Raw genomic sequence first — 17,960 nt, forward strand, 5'->3', positions numbered from 1 at the left:
CTGTTGCCCTGGAACACGGGTGTTTTACCTACAAAAGGTTCTCAATAAATATAGTTGACCAATTTTTACCTATAGGATCAACATTAAATAAAGATTCTTCTATCCGATTAAACTTTTACAAATGCTAACTGATAAAAAGTTACATTTTTCCTTATTTGCATTTCACAGTTACAATTAATTCTTCCTTTTCTCACTTCCCTAAGTCTGTATACCTTTCTTTTCTCTTTGATTTAATCCTAGACAAAACAGAGACCCCTCCCAAAGAGAAGGAAATGCACTGAATTCACTAGTCTCTTTTGAGCCTTAAGAGAGCTGTTTGGAACCCTGGCTGTGTTTCTTCTATGGGTTATCAAAACCGCAACAAATGATGAATACTTTTTAATCAAATATAAATCTGCTTTATGACCAATTCAGACTTCGAAAGTTGTAGAGAATAGAACAGCCCCTGGGCTTAAACCCAGAAATGTGGGGTCTATGGCAAAGTGAGGTTATAATCTGCATCAGGATCACTCTGGAGGGAGACGTCCTAGTACACTGTCAAAGAACGAGGCAACCCCTACCCACCTCCTGCCTTCTGCCACTCTGACCTTACTCATGGACCACCAGAGCTGTTAAAATCACTCCACATGATGGTTGAACTTTATTCACTTTAAAACTAGATTCTTCACTCATAGAGACACAAGTAACCTGTCTCAACATTGTGACACCATGGGCTGCCATAAAAGGTACCTGGCATGCCTGCCTGGAAGGTTTGGATATCCATGTGACAAGAAAGATTATCCAGGACATTCAGTCACAGGGGTCAATAGTCACCACTATCACAGAGGGTGGTCTCTGTAATTCACCTCAACCCAGTAATTCAGGATTTGGTTCACTAATTTTACTGTCTTGCTGGGCCTGGGGTGCAATTTAGTATTCAGAGGGAAAAATGTGTTATTTATTATTTACACATACACACTTCATCCTTAAATAAATGGATAACTGAAAGACAGATAACAAAATCTTTATCTTGACTTTCCAAATAAGAAAGTAGATATTATAACTACAGAATGAGTCTTAAATACTAACTACTGGACTTAGCTAAATTCTTCTGGATACTAAGCATTAAGATACCTTATTTTCCTTTTAACATTTCTATTTTGAAATATTAATTTGTTTTGTCAAATTCTTCATATACATTGCTTAAATAAAGCTTGTATATCAAATCAACTTCTAATAAATTGCTGTCTTGTTGCCTGAATATTAGATCAATGAAAGGGCTGATAGAAACTTTACAACTAAACACCGTAAGAAAATAGTACATACTGTTTTTGTCCTACATGTTAAACAAAACGTGCACATGCACACACACAGACACATACTTTTAATTCCTAAACAAGAAGGCATTTGGAATTTGCTTTGTAATCATTTGCTTTTGAATTCATTTAGATCCCCAAACAAGGCTGACTGACTCAGATCAAATCAAAGATTAATGAACTTTGGGGAAATGTGGATAAAAATATCAGTTATCTTATTTTTATGTAATTGTTGGGTTTGTACACATAATATCTTTGTTGTAGCCCACAGTGAAACAGAGGTCTGGGATACCAATGTGCTGCTATTTGTCGGACTGGGGAGGTTTGAAGTAGGGAAGACAACAGAGAAAACAGAAGAAAGGTAACATTCAAAGATTTTGTTCCAACAAATTCTTTTTCCCCCATTAGTAGTAGCCTATTTTGATTTTTGCTGTTTGTCTTCTGAAAAAGTCTCTCTCCATCTCACACATACACTACCATCCACAGGGCACATCAAAGTCCTCTTGATAATGTGATTGGCTGCACTGGGTCACCTAAATACTCAGTCAACATAAAACTCCAAAGCAGAAAGCATTTTCAAATAGACTGAAATTCCAGGTATAACATATGGCCAGAGAACAAAGTAAAATCAACTGAGTTTCTTAGAGACTGAAATGTAACCCAGATTTCTTTTATGAGATCTATATTCTAACAGTGTTAACCAACAGAAATACAATGCAGCCATATATGTAATTGTAAATTTTCTAGTAGCCACATTAAAAATGGTGAAAAGAAACAAATAAATTCTTACATTTTATTTGACCCAATATACCAAAAATATTATTTTAACATTTAACTAATATACAGTATTAGTGAGGTATTTTGCATCTACTGCATATTTTATACTTCAGTACTTCTGAGTTAGGACTAGTACATTGTAAGTCTCAGCAGTCACATGTGACAAGTGGAACCACTCATATAAGATATATAGCATTTCCATCATTACAGAAAATTCTATATGGCAGCACTGGAAGAGCCTACTTTTTGTTATTAATTGCATGGCTAGTCACTAACAGTAATATTTTGTACCAGAATTCGTTAACCCAAAGATATTTGTATCTATGGACACTAGACATCAAGAAATGGCTGTGTCACAAATCTTGCCATTAAAGTGAAAATTATGAAATAAAAATAACACATATTAAGACAAAATAGAGAAGAAAAGTTATTGGACCTTTATTCCTAATTTCTACCAAGAAAAACAGAATCTAGTTTGCTCTTTCTAGGGTTATGATCTAATAATTGTTTTTCCCAAAGTTATGTTTGAGGAAAACCAAGAATTATTTGTGGGGAAGGTAGATATGTTGGTCAACAGACAGAAGCTGAAGATTCTGAAAGAACTGAGATTACTGAGGTGAACCAATCATACTATTGGCTAAGTTTTCAAACACTGCTTATTTAGAAGCACCCCCTAAGCACTGCTCATCGTGGCTGTGGAAAGCCTGGCTGACAAAGTCTCACTCTACTCTCCACTGCATGAAGAAAGTCTGTAATTCCAGGATACCACATAAGGTAAAAGATCCTAGAAATTAGGTTTCAAAACAAAGCCTTCTAGGAGTTCATAATAACAAGCTAAATTATTTAAAAACTGCTTATCTGATTTGAGATTCTCTCACTTGATCTGTAATACTTACCGTGCAGGAAGTTCACATATTTGATTATGGCCAATATCCAAAACTTCTAGCTTTCGGCTTTCACATACCCACTCAGGCACGTTTTCTAAGCAGTTCCTAAATATAAGAATATACAGTTTTTTCTCTGATTGGAATTTGGCCTGAAGTATGGTTTGAAACTCAGAATAATTACATAAAATGAATAAAACTTCAAACAAAATACCAAAGTATCGTGAATATTAATCAAAAGGATATGTATATTCACTTTAATCTAGAAGCAAGATGAAGTGTGACAAGGAATAGGAAAGAAAGAAAAAGTAGAAAAGGACACAGTTACATCATCTCTAAAGTCTTAAAAAAAAAAAAAAAAAGAAAAGGTCTGGTTCCCAGAATTGCTATCCTAAGAAATCTATAAATCCATGCAAGCTTAGCAAGAGGATATCTTATATTGGAAAAAACAAACAAGCATACACATTCTTCTAATTAAGTTAAAAGGCATAAAATAGTTCTATTTTCCAATTCACACTTTTACCCTTAACATTAAAATATTTCTCAACTCCAGCAGGTATCATGAAAGGACTGCCACAGATCACAGATCACAGTAAAAGGAAAGAAATGGCACCAGTGAAATGGTACACTGACCTGTAAGGTCCAGAATTATTATTTGAAAACATTAACTTAGACATGAGATGGCAATTACAATTACCAGAAAGAAGTGAACTAAACTAATGCTGACTTTATCATTAAATGAACTCAACACTTCTTAGACAAATCTACTACAATGAGTTATCCCCCTAGTCAAGGATGATTAGCCTTTTTCTTTTTCTTTTTTTTTTATATATGTTAAAAGACCAGGCATGAAAAATGTAAAATGGTATATATACTGTGAGCACAATTCTTCAAAAAAGAGATGAACCATTCCGTGAAAATATGATGCTTGGGACAGGACTTTGGTCCTTTTTTTTTTCCTCCCTTCACTTTGATAAGTGAAAGGAGGAAAAAAAAACCCATTGTGATGTTAAATTGGGGGCATTACATGTGATTTAAAAACCATTTTCTTTAATTTTGCTAGTGTACTAACTTTTCAATTAAAATATAGAAAAGCCAGCATTATTTTTTTAGCATCTGTACAGGTACACAGGGTTCTGGCTTTGAAGTTCTGAAGATTGACACCCTCAATTATTTTATTTTATAGTGGTTAACCCCTAAAACATCTTCATAAGATAGGAGAGTAGAAGTCCCTCTCCCTATAAACAACCTTGATATATAGCAATACAACTCTTCTCAGTCATAAAAATAACCTGAAACTTTGAACTTGAGGACCTAGTAAACACCATATGATGGGTGACAGCTCAGTTCCTGCAGGTAACATAAATACATCAGAGGAGGAGGGTGAAGAGCTATGTCAGAGGTGTCAGGTTTTCTAAGAGAAAGCCCTATTGCTGGGGAGGCGACTGAGCAGAGTAAGTTATCTACAATGAAGATCCTGGATATTAGAGTTATAAAGAAAGATGGATAGTATTTAAGTGACAATTCAGGGAAAACAAGACAGGGTTTCCAATTCAGTCTCATTCAGGGGTTTCAGTGGGAACCATTTGCCAATTACATGCTCTAAATAAAAGAATAGATTTACTCTATAGCTGACTCTCTGAAATAAATCTGTTCAAGCTATTTCTACATCCCCATGTATGTAAACCCCATTCCAATACTTTTGTTAAAGGTTGAAGATAGCATTCCAGACTGTTTAAAAATAATAATCAGATAATATCTGACTTCAAGTTTATTAAACAAAACTGTTAGACATGAATTTAGTAGGAAATTAATGAAGCAGTATTCATAAAGTATTTTATAATTAAATTTCTGAAAAATTGTAATTTTAATACTTCTGACACTTTCTTACATAATTCTGATTGAGAATATTATTTTGAAAATCACCAGGTTTGTATATTTTTATGACTAAAGGCAAATTCTGCACCTGACCAATTACATGCCAGTTGTATCAGATTTTGCATATGGAAATGAGTTAACACTTGTTATGCTGAGTGGGCCACATTCCCTCATGTACTATGGTTGTTCAGAAAATTTTGGATATCTCCTTTGGAGTTATGTTAAAAGTTTCAATTTTTGAGTGTTAAGGTTATTAAAATCTAATTTATAAATATAAATACATGCTTTAGGCCTTCAGGAATTAAACATGACACACTGCTGTAGTGAATTGTATAAAAGGTGAGATGGTTAGTCTATTTGCAGATAAGCCAAGCAAAGTGAGAAGGCTGGACAGAAATCCTACTTTGGTAGGGTTGGTTGCTACTTTCTAAGGGTTCTTAGCAAGAAGATGCAGGTGCAAAATAACAGAGAAAAGGAAAAAAAAAATCAAAGAGAGCACAATATTTAAAAAATGAAATTAACATCATTTCAAAGACTGAAGATATGGTTAATATAATTAAAGAACTTCTAGACCTTCCAGCCATATGATACTCAACTCACTAATCCTTCAGGCCCAAACATGGTGGCCAAATTGGTGACCACATGGACATAATATCTTGTTTCTTCTATTTTGAACTCTAGCACACAAATGTAGTATTTTAATTGATAGATATTTATATATATTTTTCAAAGGATAAGTAAAAACTATTGAATTTAATTTGTAATATTTACTGTCAAAATATATTTTAAAATTTTTAGGCATAAGCTCAGACAGGATGATCTAAATAACTTTCAAGCAGACTCTAGAGTGCTCTAGGACTTGGCTTCTTACCGTGAAACATCCATGTAGGACAGATAATTTGGAACTGGGTAAACATCCAGTTGAACAAGTTCTAGGAGGCAGGGAAAAAAACACAAAGACATTATTACCATTCAAGTCACACAGAGACTCTTTTTGTATGTAGAACATCCTCACTGTGCTTTATTCACAATTGTTTAGGTTAGGAAGTACAATACATCCATTTGTTAAACTGGGAAACTACAGGAAAGTACAGAGAACCTCCAATTTAATCACAAGATCTTATTTAGAGATCAAAATAAATCACTCATTCTACTTTCCTACCTTTTCCCAATCCTGTGGCTCTCCTTGTTATGCATGGTAAATGTTATCTGGAAGATAAACTGTATGAACACAGTTTTCTACATCTGGAATTCCTTCCATAAAACCAAATGCATCTGGCTTTTGCCTTTTTTGCTCTACCGAAACCATGTTCTTGAGGGTCACAAAGGACTTCGTCTACCGAAATCTGAAAACCCTTCCTCAAAGCTGTCTGATAAAGGATACAACCATCCACACAGGGCTTTGTTTCTCAGAGTAGTTTCTAGATGCCCTTCTGCTTCTCCACACATTCACTCTGTGATTCACAAGTTCAGCATCCATCTGGTTGCCTATCCTGGTGCCAGCTCTGAGGATTTTCTAAGTTGACTTGGTACCAGCGCTTTTCTCTTTCCCAGTTACCTTACTTCCACGGTTGCAGGTACCACTTTGGAACAGACGAGCCTCAAATCAACATCTGTAGTCCTGACTGCAAGTTCCCATGTGCTCCCATGAAAACCATTACAATGACGGGGATGAGCAGGGAGGCAAGGACTCCATTCTTCTCCATAAATGAACCCTGTACACTACTCACTTCTGTCACATGTCCCTCCACTTAAGAATCTCCACGGGGTCTCTCTAAGCTTACCGCACTAGCTTCAAACCTTCAGCATCTGACTCCAAGCCACACATCCTATCATCTTATAACTACCTCTTCTCATTTTCCAGCGCGCACCTCTGAGTTCAGAATTCCCTGACTTCTCCCATCTGCCAAACAGACTACATTCAGATTCTTTCCCCTTCAACACCCACTTTGTGCCTCCTGGCTATCAAAATCCTATAACTCTCAGGTACCTGAAGCTATCGGACATTTGTCTTGTTTCTCCTGTGAGATGATAATAGTCATTCCAAAAAAAAAAAAAAAAGAAAGAAAAAAATCCCCTTTAAATCATGCACTACATTCTGCATAGAACAAGTATTTGATAAACAACTGTTCAACTTGTAGTACTAAGTACTTGCTTTCACTCAGTTTTCTGATTGCAGGGAATCGAAATCTTCACTTTAGCAAACATAGGTACCTAGGATCTTTTCTTTTTTAGAACTGTCAGGATTTTCAGATGCTGTGGAAAAGATCTCATTAAATGAGCAAGACTCTTGATTTGTGGTGTCCCTGTGGGTATAGAATTCAGATCTCTCTTAAGATTAGTTCCTTTGTTTGAGGAGCATGAAATCTGAGGCCCTGAATAGAGTCCAAAATGGACCTTCCTTTCATTTTCACTCTCCCATATTAAATCATGGTTCCAGACTTACTATCTTAACAGAGGTAGTCCACAAAATAGTTTATTCAGGCCCTTTAAGCAGAGTAGCCAAATCAAAAGTGGGAGTAACATCCCTAAACATCATGAGAAAAATAGGTTGGGAACTACAAAATCTTCCGTTTTGGTTCCTTTAAATACCATACCAGCATTCTTCTTTTATGATTTTTACCTCAGCAAAACCTGACACTTATTTTATTAAATGAGCAAAGTAAAATCAGAGTGAGGTAGAGATGACGGCGCTGAGTCAATTCTTAAAACCAGAAGAGAAACTTTGATGTGGTCTACATTACATACCATTAGAAGCAGCATAGAGCGCTTTTAGGAAATAGCCACAGATGTTTAATGTCACCAGCTGATTCCTTTCACAGTGTAGAACTTCAATGTTATTGAAAATCATGGCATCTAGATCACCAAGCTTATTGTCACGCAGATCAAGCTGAGTGACATGCTGGAGAAAGTCCACTTCATCTGCTATTAGCTTCCTAATTACGTTCAGTCTTGAGGAGAAAGGACACAAACAGAGACTATAATTAACTGCAGTGCTATAAATAAATAACCACACCCTAATAGGCCGAGGTAAGGAGATGGGATGCCAGTCTCACTATATTATAATCCTCCATTATTTCTTTAATCTCTGCATCTGGACTTCCTTAACTGGCCAGATTCCTTGGTTATTTTTAGCTACAATTCCATGAAGGTCTTAATCTTGACAGTATATTCTCAAACACAATTTGGACCACTTAGGCTAGAAGACAAGCACATATGTTGATTTTACCTTAATTCATTTCAAGAGGAAAAATCATTTATTAATCAAATAATCATTTGATTTTATTTATTTTCAAAGAATTAATCATTTATTTTCAAAAAATTTGGTGGAAAACAACACAAAAAATAAAACCTAGAACAACCTGTTAGGCATGTTACAACTATACTAAATATTTAAGGAAGGAGAAAGGATTAGTGAGCAGGGAGATGAGCAGTTCATATAGGATAGAATTTAACAGAGACCTTGGGAACGGGGGTAATGAATGGGAGCCACACATGTACCAGACATAAGAATGCACACATCTGGATTTCTGGCTGGCGTAGGACCAAGGACTGATTATCAAAACTATCTCCATTATTAAAATATTGCCGGAGGGGTGTTTGGGTGGCTCAGTTGATTAACTATCCCACTCTTGATCTCAGCTCAGGTCTTGATCTCAGGGTTGTGAGTTCAAGGCCCAAGCTGGGCATGGAACCTACTTAAAAAAAATACATGTATTTATAAATTTATATATATATAAAATATTGCTTGAAAGAGCAAAGCACAGAAAATACTGAAATTTGGTATCTAGGATTCACTGAGAAATTACTAAACAAAGGACAGCAATGGGATCAACAAATCTAGGACAGAGCTAGGCACAGGAGACAGCTGGCAGAACTTAGACCACAAGAACTAGTTAACTAACAGACTGAAGTTGCTATGAGTGGGTTGCCAAGAAGATACGTAAGTAGTAATGGGGACTAGGAATCAATAGAATGAAGACATACTTCAAAAGGGAGAAAAATAGATGAAAATCTCAATTCCTAGTTTGCTAGGCTATCCCCAACTCCTTTACAAACAGTAAGAACCCTACAAAGCCAACAAAGTGCTGAGATAATGCACTTGGTTAGAAGAATTAATATGAGGGCTGGAGCTTAGGAAAAAGCTAAAGGTTCTAAGTTGTGAATTTCTGCCCTTTGAAAAAATAAAATAATGGTAACTGAAAATAAGAAAGTAATGATAACTGAATTATTAAGAGCAATATGATAAAGTCACTGAAACACAAAGATGAGTGACAGATAGCAAAGAGTTAAAATTTGTCAATCTGTAAACACAGCATATGGGCTCTTCAAATGTCCCCAAGATGATTGTTTTTTTGCTTCTTCTCTTTTTTTATTCCAGGTTGTAAGATTTAAAAACTGGCCACAACCCAGTAATTTGCCTACTTCCAAATGCTCCCTAGATTACTAGAATATGTACACAGAATTTTTTTTTTTTAATTTCACTTTAGGGATGCCTGGGTGGTTTAGCTGGTTAAATGTCTGATTCTTGGTTTCAGCTCAGGTCATGATCTCAGGCTTATAATCTCAGGACCATGAGGTTGAGCCCCACCTTGGGCTCTATCTATGCTCAGTGCAGAACCTGCTTGAGATTTTATCTCTCCCTCTGTACCTCCCTCCCCCACCCAGCTGGAGGGCACGTGCTCTCTTTTTAAAATAAATAAACTAAATCTTAAAAAAATAATAAAAATCTCTTTTTGAACATAACATACTATATAGTAATTGAAAAACTGTCCTGTGATTTTCCTACTTTACACTGTAAGTAACTTTCATAATGTGGCATTATCATCTTCATTGGAATGGCTCCCTCCTGTAATTTCACTGTATTCACACTAAAATAATTAAAGGGTTCGTTTAATGAGGAGACAAAAGAAAAAAATCTATAATGAGAGGGAACTGTTCAGTTTAAATTGCCAAGTCTTTTTTTTTTTTTTTTAATGCTGATTCTGACTTAGTAGATCTGGGGTGGGGCCTCAGAGTCTGCATTTCTTTATTTTTATTTTTAAAGATTTCACTTATTTATTCATGAGAGACACAGCGAAAGAGGCAGAGACACAAGTAGAGGGAGAAACAGGCTCCGTGCAAGGAGCCCGATGTGGGACTTGATCCCAGAACTCCAGGATCACGCCCTGAGCCAAAGGCAGATGCTCAACCATTGAGCCACCCAGGCATCCCAAAAATTGCCAAGTCTTATCAGGATTCAAATATCAAAAGTTTTCAGGCTCAAGCAATAACATAACTATTTAGGATGAACTTTCAAAGAGGCAAAATGTGATTAAAATTTCCTTCCCATAATCTCCAGTTAACATAGACATTTTATTTATTTCATAAATACTGAGATTTGCTGTGTGTAGCGTACACAGGCAGTATGAAAGAGCATGATATTCTAGTTCCAATTTGCTCATCATATCTAGTATGATCTTGAACAAGTCACCTAGTATCTCTGGTTAAGCCTAATTCTAATCTGTAAAATGGGATAACACTGTCCTTGTCCTCCAAGGCAGTGGAGAAAGTCAAATGAAGGAGGTGCCCATAGTATGCAAACAATGAAAGATATAGTGATGATGAGGATGATGACCTGGCTTTGTGTCAATAAGAGTGAATAAAACAAGGTGTTTCTCAACAGATTTTAATGCATTAGTGAGGGAAAATCACAAATGCTTTAAAATATAAAGACTACAAGTAGGATAGCCCCGATGGCTCAGTAGTTGAGCATCTGCCTTTGGCTCAGGGCATGACCCCGTAGTCCCAAGATCAAGTCCCATGTCAGGCTCCCTGCAGGGAGTCTGCTTCTCCCTCTACCTGTGTCTCTGCCTCTTTCTCTCTCTCTCTCTGTGTCTCTCATGAATTTAAAAAAAAAACAAAAAAAAAACAAAAAAAACTACAAGTATGTGACAAGTGCCATAATGATGTATAAAATACAGAGAATGGTCAAAAAGCTGCAATGGAGGGAGCACCTCATTGAATCCCCAGACTAGGTACAATTAATAGATGTAAGTAGGCAAAGAAAGCAGTGCATGATTTAGGGCAGAATGGTCTCTGGACTGAAGATGAGCACAGGGAGCAAGCCACACACAAGTGCAGGAGAGCAGAGCTTGCGAGAGGCTGCAAGGGGGCTGGCTTTGTCAGTCAAAGTACCAATGATGTGCTAACACTGGGTAACAAGGATGAAGGAGGACAGTGTTGCTTGGTTATCTGTGGTGAATGAGCTCTGTTCTAGACTTCTAATCTACCATGGACTGATGTGTAGTCATACTGCACGTGACCCACAGGCGGCTCCCTGTGTGAGTTCATCAACAACTAAACTAGTCTATTCCTGGTACAACGAGATGAGTTGCCTTAAATGAGTCTATTTACATATTGTGGCAATGTCAAATCACCACGTGTTTCTAAAACGTTAAGTCTCAATTTCTACACATATTTCATTGTGGAAAAGTAACCAGCACAGGTTAGAGGACCACACTTGGAGTAGCTCTGAGTTAGAGTCTCAGCCCCAAGGGACTCACAGACTAGTAGGTTGAAACCAGATAAGAAGAGCTTAAATATCTCCAGCTAAAGAATTGAGGGCTCTGGGCCTTCTGAGACTGCTCCAGAGGCTACACAATGGAAAGAGATGGCTCAGCTAGGAGACAACAGTAGCAGGGAGAAGGAAAAGGAAGGGACAAAGAGAGAAACCTTGTGAAAGAAGAACTGATAGACTCTGGTGGTTGACTATAGACAGGGTCCAAAGTTTCATGCTTACAGAACCATTGAAGTGGTGCTGCAATCAGTAAAATAGGAATCCAAGGGAAAGAACTAGTTGATAGAGAAAGAAATTGAACTGTTTCAGGGGTGTGTGGGTAAGTGTGCCAGTGTGGGGGAACCAAGGTAAAACTATGCAGCAGACAGCTCAAGTGGAGTTAGTCCCAAGAAGAGAAATAAGGGTTAGACAGGGGAATAATCAACGTGAAGATGGAAAATAAATAACAATTCCTGAGAGCACAAGCAACCACTGAGGCAGAAAACAGTGATCAGGGAGAGAGATGTTGGTAACATCCAGTTTGCACCAAGAGAAAAGAGGAATTATTAATGATGCCACAGAAGACACAGTATCAGACTCAAAGAAAGTTGATATGAGGAGAAAGATTAAAAGAAAAATGATAAATGATCACTTTTCATCTGATGTTACATTTACATCTGAAGGAGTAAAAAACCCAATAAAATTAGCCCTTTGCAGAAACTAAGTGAAAGTCCCCTTAAGTCCCCTCACTAGGGATGCCTGGGGGACTCAGTGGTTGAGCATCTGCCTTCAGCTCAGAATGTGATCCTGGGGTCCTGGGATCGAGTCCCACATCAGGCTCCCCACAGGGAGCCTGCTTCTCCCTCTGCCTATGTCTCTGCCTCTCTATTTCTCACGAATAAATAAACAAAATCTTTAAAAAAAAAAAAAAGTCCCCTACTAGCCTCAATTTAATTCTACTAGGCAATTCTACTAGGGCAGAATTACAAGCAAATCAGACCAAGATCTTCCCCTTCTCATCTCAGTGGCCTGGAGGGAAGCAGTAAGCTAGGCATAGTCATTCAAGATGTAGAGTGTCTCACGGCTACTGTGGTCTTTAAATGTCCTGCAACTGACCTCATCTAAAAAGATCCAATTAGAACTAGAAATCTGGGTGGCTCCATTTAAAAGGCCTTAAATTCTTTAATATGAAAGTTTTCTAAATCCAAGTGACTCAGAGACAAATAATGTTAACAATTTAGAAAGAAAGTTCAGTGCCCTCTCCTGTGACATTCCACAAAGTTCTTGAAGTCAGATAAAGTACTACCATTTGTATTCCTTGAATTAGGAATTCTTGGTCTGCAAATTGCTAACCAACATTTCCCCAGATGCAACAGGCATGATTTCTTTAGTCTGAGGAAAGGGAAAGGCACGTAATTTTTAAAAAATATTTTATTTGTTTAGAGAGGGGGGAGGGGAGAAAGAGAGAGCATATGAGCCAGAAGGAGAGGCAGAGGGAGAGGGAGAAGCAGGCTCTGACACAGGGCTCGATCTCAGGACCCTGATGTGACCTGCGCCGGAAGGCAGACGCTTAACCCACTGAGCCATCCAGGAGCCCCAAGGAAAGCAATTATTTGAGGGACTGGAATAAATGTGTTTCCAAAGCTAGACCATATAAATAAGGAAGAAAAGGAGCAAAAGACGATGCTTCTTTATATTGACAGAAGTCAAGAGGCCTCAGTGAGGGTCTAGCGTTACCAACGGAGAGGAAAGTGGGTAGTAAGGAAAAGAAAGAATCATCTTTGACAAATGGGAGGAGTAAAGAGGCTAAGAATGATATCTGAGCAGGTTCCATAAATAGAAAATAATTCCCAATGAAGTAATAAGAATGATACATAACACACTGGGAGTATGAGGCATTGAACTCATATCTTTCCCAAAGTCTATGAATTAGGTTGTGTTATTAACTATAATTTAGAGATGAGAACATAGTTGCACAGAGACATTAAATTTCTTGCCCAAGATTTAACATCATTAGTATGCGGTCATCAACCCCTCGTTAATGGAGGAATTAGTTTGGTTGAAAAAGTATCAAATTGGGCAAATTGTTATGAAGGTCTAAGCCTGATATGTTGCTTTGTAGGAACTCAGTCCCATGACAGTCTCTTGTTTTCCCCCAAAAAACAGATACTTAGAATAGCTTCCTCCTCCTATACTGATTCTTTGTAGATTAGAAACTAAAATTGAACCTCACATACTAAGGGATTATCATGGCACATCTTTAATGTAGCAAGGACCATGCTAGCAGTTTTCAGTAGAAGTTTATTTATTTAGCATGATCAGGAATAAAAATGCAGGTTCCTTGCTCTTATGAGGGGTGAGAGTGGAGGTTCTAGCCAACCTTGGGCCTAACAGGAAGTTATGCATTTTATATTTTTGTAAAGAACAGTAAACTAAGGGCAGAGCCACCTGGATAGAAAAATAGGAAATTAAATAAGTTAAATAATTCAATTAGTACATTGTATTACATTAGGGAAGTGAAGGAAGGAAAAAAAATTTAAGAAAGAAGAAATGCTCAATGATGTTAACTGTCTCAAGCCACAGAAAAGGAGGACAAAGAGAAAAAATACCCACTTTGCTCTCAATGATACAGTTTTTCATTCACATAAATTGCAACTAACCAGCTTGCTCGCCTTGCAGCAGAATGTCACCAAAAGGGCTGTAACCTACTCCTAAATATAAGCCAACCACTTACATGAGATCTGTTTCTTAAAAATAGTTACCTTAGATCCACATGTTTAATGTGAGGCATTTTTCTTAAAGCTTCTAGCCTCAGGGTCTCCATACAGTTTCCAGACATACAAAGTTTATCCACAGCAGTCAATTTCTCCAAAATCTCTGGAATGTCAGTGAATTCATTGAAAGAAAGACCAAGATAACTAAGCTGATGCATGTTCTCCAACTCAGGAGGAAGCGCCTGGAGAAAGTTTCCATCCAGCAAAAATGTCTGTAAGCTAGTAAAGGAAACATAAGAATTATAAAGAGAACGTGTAAGTTCTACGTGTTTATTATCAACATGCAAGTTCCATAAGTATAAATCACATCATTAGGAAAAGAAAATGAACTATCTTTTGCAAAATGCATAAGGAGAGTACCTGAAGCAATAATACACCACAGAGAAAAGATCAGAGATAAGCATCTTAATCTTTTACTGAAAACCAAAATTATGACCCATTTTCCCAACTTGGATAGGCATAATTGGGAACAACATGAACTAACTACAGTGTGAATCAGCCCCAATTCCCATCTTTCATTGTTATTTTAAATATTAAAGTCTTAGAATTCAACATAACTCAGAAAATGAGAAAGTAAGCATGTCATCCCATGGGGAGACGCTCCTCTGTGGGGATATTCCAATTTTAAACAAGGATATTTCAGTTTTTTACAAGATTCTAAAGAATATAAAAGCTAATAAACTAACTCTACAGAAGAGCCCAATCTCTTGCTTTGGGGCCAAGTCTTACATGACCGACATAACAAGTTAATCATTTGCTGTGACCCCAGTGCAGCTTCCCGGGGGTAGGGGGGTGGGGGGGAAGAGGCATTCTGAGGGATACTATGCAGTGGAGTTTAAAGTATGTACTTGTGCATAACTCCGACGGCTGCTGGAACTGCTCGAAGAGCATTGCAGGACACGTTCAGCTCGGTCAAGGTTGGAATATTGCAGACGGCTAACGGAAATTCTCCTAAATGATTATTGGAAAGATTAAGACTCTTCAACTTGGTGAACCTGTTACAATAAAGCAAAAGACAAGAAAAGACAAATGTCATAGATGCATAATGTCACATTATTTTAGCATAGCGTTCGAGATAATCTAACCCAATTCAATTGAGGAGGGAATGAGCCCACAGAGGTTAAGTGTGCAGCCGAGCTGGAATGCACCTCTTCAGACTCTGAGGCCAGTGTTTTACATAAAATAAAAAACATTATAATTAAAAACAAACAAACCTGTCAGTCTAGAATAAGACTCTGTTGGAGTAAGGTTTTTTAGCTTTACCTGGGCCAGCTTCATTAACATACCACTAATTGATAACACAGAGAGGGAAGGAGAAAACAGACAGGTCTAGCTCTTCCGGAATTTCTGTGTTATCCCACACTATTCACAAATCTTTCTGCTTTCACTTCTCCCCAAATATTAACCTGAGATAAAAACTTAATTTATCAGAAGTACACACTCTCTCAGGAACCAAGTTTTATAGTTTCAAATTTGAGAACCAATTATTATCATTGTTTAATCTCAACCCAACAGTTGATCCTGTTAACCACACCCCCTTTCTGGAGAAGCTCTTCTTCGTTTCACTTGCACTATCTTTTCCTCCCCAGCCCTCTTCCAATACTCTCCAATTCTTTCCTCCTAGGTCCTTTCTTTTTTCTTCCTCATCTCTTCTTCCCCACCCCAGGGTCACACAATTCTCACAATCCTGTGCTTGACCAGTTTCTTTCCTCTCTCTACCTTGCCTTCCTTGGAAATCATTTTGCTGCTCTGTGAACAACTCTCAACTGACCACACACCGTCTCCTGCTCCTGGCTACCCTACAGCATCTTCAGTGCGAAATTCAACCTATGTCTTTCTCCCAGACCAGCACTTCCTCCTATTCTATTTTTGTGAATGGCTCTTTCATTTCCTCATTTGTCCAAGAGATTAAAGAAGTCATCTTTAAAGTTTTATTTCTTCTCAGTCCGTCCACTACTGACCTCTACCCTTTCTTTTTGAGATGAGAATCAGATTAGTTATTGCATTATGCTAATTATTTTTAAAACTGCCCAAGTCTCTATATTGGGCAGTATGCATAATGCCTAGAACAGACATGCATATCTTAAACATAACTCCAATTCAATTCAATCAGCATTTAAGGAAATTGTCCTGTGACCCATCTGTTGAATTTTATAATAAAAAATGCTAAGCTTTACTTTTTTATTTTTTAAGACTTAATTTCTCTATTTGAGAGAGAGAGAGAGAGCACACGAGCACACAAGTGAGAGGAGGAGAAGGGAGGATGGGACAAGCAGACTCCTCACTAAGGAGGCCAAAGCAGGGCTGATCTCACCACCCTGAGATCATGACCTGAGCCGAAATCAAGAGTCAGATGCTACTGAACTATCCAAGCACCCCTAAGTTTTGTTTTAAATAGTGACATAAAGTTTATTCTACACAGAAAGATGACAATGGGCCTATTTGACATGTTAAAAGTGACACATTTGATTTTTCTTTTATAATAGCAATTTTCTTGAATGGCAAAGTATAGACAGAATAATATTTTAAATTAAAAAAAAAAAACTTAAGAATTACTACTAAACCTGAATAATCATTTGAAATTTTATACTTTACAATGTGATTCATTAGGCCTTCTTAAAACAAAGAATGCTTATCTTTTATTCTGACTAAATCATCATGATTTATTCATTACATGAGACAGAATTACAGATTCTGTTATTCCTAGTTCAGAGGTTCTCAAAACCTGGCTAGAAGACCCTGGAAGAGGTCCCTCAGACCCTTTCAAGAGAATCCCTCAGGTCAAAACTACTTTCATAACAATATTAAGATGCCATTTGCCTTCTCCATTCTTCTTTTCTCTCAAGTGTCCAGTGGAGATTTCCACATGGTACAGGTGTGATAGCATACCTGACTGGTTGCAGAAACAGGAGAAATCCAACTATCTTCTATTAAGACAGACATGGAAAGATTTGCAAAAATACAAAACGATGACACTTTTCTACATATTTAGTTTTCTAAAGTAGTCACTTTTTTTTTTTAAATAAATTGATTTTTTATTGGTGTTCAATTTACCAACATACAGAATAACACCCAGTGTTCATCCCGTCAAGTGCCCCCCTCAGTGCCCGTCACCCATTCACCCCCACCCTCCTCCCCTTCCACCACCCCTTGAAGATTTTATTTATTTATTAATCACACACACACACACACACACACACACACACACACACAGAGGCAGAGACACAGGCAGAGGGAGAAGCAGGCTCCATGCAGGGAGCCCGACATGGGACTTGACCCTGGGTCTCCAGGATCAGGCCCTGGGCCGAAGGCAGCGCTAAACCGCTGAGCCACCTGGGCTGCCCTAAAATAGTTACTTTTCATAAAAAATGTGTAGGTTAATAAGAATGGGTTTATTATTTTTCTAAACGAACATATATTAAAATACTTCTCAGGTTTAGGTTTTTAATGTAAATATCAATAGATTTAATCCACATAAATAGAAACTGCTTAAGGTCTTCAATTTTTTTAGAGTAAAGGAGTTTAATATACAGTTGCCAGATAAAATACAGAAGATAAACAACAGGTTTTTTTTTTTTTAAGTGTAAAGTATGTCCCAAATATTGCATGGGACATACTTATACTTAAAAGAAAGAAAGAAAGAAAGAAAGAAAGAAAGAAAGAAAGAAAGAAAGAAAGAAAGAAAGAAAGAAAGAAAAGAAAGAAAGAAAGAAAGTATTGTTTTTTCTGAAATACAAATTTAACTGGGTGCTTTTTCTCCCTTCTAAATCTGCCAACTCTATCCTGAAATAGATGAAACTGCTGTTCTAGTCCA

The 17,960-nt window shown here is 37.3% G+C and overlaps 1 protein-coding gene across 1 annotated transcript in view; it reads right to left on the reverse strand.

Annotated features, from left to right (window-relative positions):
• The window catches only part of PHLPP1 (PH domain and leucine rich repeat protein phosphatase 1), a 207,076-nt gene that overhangs the window by 40,983 nt on the left and 148,133 nt on the right, over positions 1 to 17,960 (reverse strand). Inside the window, 5 exon segments of the mRNA XM_025422101.3 lie at positions 2,969 to 3,064; positions 5,706 to 5,766; positions 7,583 to 7,785; positions 14,135 to 14,365; positions 14,995 to 15,141. Of these exon segments, the coding sequence (XP_025277886.3) occupies positions 2,969 to 3,064; positions 5,706 to 5,766; positions 7,583 to 7,785; positions 14,135 to 14,365; positions 14,995 to 15,141 (738 nt within the window).

This window comes from Canis lupus, chromosome 1 (genome assembly GCF_003254725.2).
Source record: "Canis lupus dingo isolate Sandy chromosome 1, ASM325472v2, whole genome shotgun sequence".
In the NCBI taxonomy this organism is placed as follows: domain Eukaryota; kingdom Metazoa; phylum Chordata; class Mammalia; order Carnivora; family Canidae; genus Canis; species Canis lupus.